Source organism: Physeter macrocephalus, chromosome 6 (assembly GCF_002837175.3).
Source record: "Physeter macrocephalus isolate SW-GA chromosome 6, ASM283717v5, whole genome shotgun sequence".
NCBI classification, from domain to species: domain Eukaryota; kingdom Metazoa; phylum Chordata; class Mammalia; order Artiodactyla; family Physeteridae; genus Physeter; species Physeter macrocephalus.
Genome location: NC_041219.1, coordinates 89,885,060 through 89,888,405, shown reverse-complemented (window position 1 = coordinate 89,888,405; position 3,346 = coordinate 89,885,060). Strand labels below are relative to the sequence as shown.

Below are 3,346 nucleotides of genomic sequence, written 5' to 3'. Positions count from 1 at the left end.
TTCAGGAGTCCCCAGCTCCCCTCACCCAGCCAACACCCAAAACCTACATAGGTCCTGAATAAACAATGCCCAGGACTCATATCCCAACTCCATAGGTTATAACAATTCATTTATTTAGCAAAAACAGAGCTAGAGGACAGTGCCCATGAGACATCCTTGCCTCTTTGTAAACATCGACAACCAGGCCACTGGAGCCCAGGTAAGTGTGCAAACATGAGGGTACCACACTGTGTGCCCAGAGGGCCAGGGACACAGCTGGCAACCAAACAAACCCGTGAAGTCCTGAGGGCCTGCCCCCCCAAGCCCCCACTGGAGCCTGGCAAGTGCCAGGGGCAGAATCAAGGCAGCTACCCCATGCTCAAGGGCTCACATGAGATGGCAGCGGCGCTCTTGCCCATATGAATTCTCTACCCGAGCAATCTCCTGGATGACTTTGGTGAAGATGCCTTGAGTCAGCTGCAAGGGATAAGGATTCAGGGCAAAAAAAATTGTTTAGTTCACTGCCAATACCACCCAACTCTGAGGTGAATACCCCATTCCCCCACCATCCCCACCACCAAGCAGTGCCATAACACTGCTACCGCCACCACCTTCCTAATCTTCAGGCCCAGCACCTGCTTATCTCGAGCAGAAGACTCCATAAATGTTGCACCCCAGGACTCTGCCAGCTTCTTCCCCTCAACAGCCTGGACCTCCCTAGAAGCAAATTTGGGACATTAAAATGAAGGACAGCAATGGCCCCATGTTCTCTGCAAAATCTTTACAGGAGCCTAGGACTGAGGCTTGAAATATGAAATGATAGTTTTTGAAACAGGGTTGTTTTGTCTTACCCTTCAAAATAGAAATGAAGAGGTAAAATGACTGGTTCAAATCAGTGGCAGAGCCACGACAAGAGCCTGGCTCATTCCTAGTCCAGCTCACTTTCCTTCGCCTTAAGCTACAGAGATTTCCATACCTGTCTGGAGAGAGATCTGCCTTGTTCCCCACCAGCACCACTGGCAGCCTGGGAGGAAACAGCAGTTACTACAGGATCCCCTCTGTTCCCCATGGACCCCAACCTCCTTCACATCAGAGCTGGACAACTCCCCATCAAACCAGACAGGATCTATGTCCTGACTTTCTCCTTAATTTGGATCAATAGTCCCCTCTGTCCTCCCTCTCCCCTCGGGTCCACACTATGTCTTTATCCCCCAGAGCCACATACCGGGTTTTCCCGTGGCCTTCATGTAGCTTTTGGTACAGACTCTCAATGACTTGGAAACTTTAAACACAAGAAATGAATCTATAACTTTATTCTGGGACAGCCCTCAGATCCTCCCAAGTCCCCCACTCACAACCTTGGTCACTTACCTATGCAGAGAGGTGACAGAATACACAAGCACATAACCATGGACCCCAATGATGAATGAATAGGGCAGAATGCTGTACTCATCCTGACAAGAAATAGAAACATCAATACCTAGATCCACAGCACTCAGATGGCCAAGGTTGGTGGGCTGTATCCTGGGGACCCTCCCTGTGGCACTCCCTACTCCAGTCACTTCTGTTCAACAAGTATTAACAGAGTAGCTCCAATCAGCGCTGCACACTGAAATGCTGCTAAAATGCTTTTCTTTTAATCCTACTTTACAGATGAGCCTCAGAGGCTACCAGACTTCATCTCCCAGGACTGAACTGCCACATTTAGATACCCTACCCCAAACTGGTACCTGCCCTGCTGTGTCCACCAGGTGTAGGTGAAACTCATCTTTGCCAAGAGTCACTATCTTGCTGTAAGCTGAAAAGAAAAGAAAACTTGACTGTGAGGTGCCTTGTAGGACTAGCAATCTGTGCCCCTATATATTGACATAGATGGGCCAGGTCTAGAGAGCTCTCTAGGAAACTGGAGAGACAACGTTAAGCTTCTTATTGTCTACATATACACCATCCTGGACTCAATATCTTGGAAAATCCACACTCTAGCTCCACTCAGAACAGGATTGCTAGAGGAGATTAGATTTAATGTCTAATTAAATCATCCCTCTGGCACCAGGAAAATCCCAAACTATGGACTTGGATGGGGCACCCAAGCCTTCCCTACCCAATCCCTAGGGGAGAAGTCTACTCACTATTCTCCACAGTAGGATCATAGCCTTCCAGGAACTCGCCCTCCACAAACTGATGTGCTAAAGATGTCTTCCCTGTGGGAAGCAGAGGTAATTTTATCCAAATCACCCATCCATATTCACAGCCTCTGTTCTTTCGGGCTGTGGCCCTGGACTAAAGGGGACCCCAAATTAGCATCCTAGCCTGGGAATGCCCCATGCAATGCTTTCCCTTAGGCTACCTTCACCCTCTTTTCGCCCTGGGTCTCTGCACCTTGGCCACCGGATGCATACAGTAGCGCCGCAGGAAGCCTTTCTCGCCGCCTTTCCCCACCCCACCCCACCCCTGGGAAGATCCGGGATTCCTTAGGACCCAGTCAGTCCTGCACCGGACACCTGAGACTTGCCCCACCCAGACCGCGCCCCCGCCATCAAATCCTGACCCCACCTCCACCCCCCAGAGTAACGCTGAGGACCACCGCGGTGATCTAGTAGTAAAGCCCACGTTAACTCTTACATGCTCCAGCTTCCTGCAGCCTTCCACACTACCACCACCCCAGCCTTTCCAACTCCAACCTTTCAATCCTCGCTCTACAAGCTTGTTCTAAGGATGCCACCATTCCTCCCTGGGTCGCGTACCCGCGGCAGTGCGCCTCCTCTGGCCAAAAAGCCGCGGTGCATCCGTGCTCTCCCCACGACCGAGACTCACCTACGGAGCGGTATCCGAGGATGACCACCTTCCTGTAGCGAACTAACGGCATGGCAGGAGCCGGCCCCGAGGGGCTTGCAGAACTTGGGGCTGAGAGAGCCCCAAGAAGAGAAAGTCGAGTGCAGGCAAGTGTAGCAACCCGCACAGGAAAGCCGCTCACCCTGAAGCTGCCAGGGGCAAGATAGAGGGAAACCAAAACAAGCGCCGCGCCCGGAGCTGGCCACGTGATCACAACACAGCAAGACTAAGGCGAGGGAGCCGGGCGACCGGCGAACTACACTGCCGCGCCGCTCACGGCTCCGCCTCCCAGGCCGCTCGCCATTGGTCCACTAGAAAGGATAGGGGCGGGGCCGTTGGCAGAAGCAAAGGGCGGGCCTCACGTGGAGCGGGAGAACCAGGAGTTGCGCGTGCGCAGACTAGACCCGGTTCATTCATAAAGAAACAGAAAGGAGCCCGGGGTCCTAGAGGTGTTTGCGCCTTTGCAACCTAGTAAAAGCGGCTGCAAAGAATCATGGATGGATAATATCCGTTGTGGCTGGGATGGAATTTCTGG

General features: G+C 52.3%; 1 protein-coding gene across 1 annotated transcript; it reads right to left on the bottom strand.

Annotated features, from left to right (window-relative positions):
• RHEBL1 (RHEB like 1) lies at nucleotides 1–2,941 on the bottom strand. Its single transcript, XM_007107504.2, has 8 exons — nucleotides 2,794–2,941; nucleotides 2,109–2,180; nucleotides 1,710–1,777; nucleotides 1,351–1,433; nucleotides 1,205–1,261; nucleotides 956–1,003; nucleotides 615–696; nucleotides 1–456 (listed from the first exon to the last, which is right to left on the bottom strand). The coding sequence occupies exons 1-8, from the start codon at nucleotides 2,843–2,845 to the stop codon at nucleotides 367–369; spliced, it is 552 nt and encodes a 183-aa protein (XP_007107566.1). The 5' UTR covers nucleotides 2,846–2,941; the 3' UTR covers nucleotides 1–366.
• Between the last annotated feature and the right edge of the window lie 405 nt (nucleotides 2,942–3,346).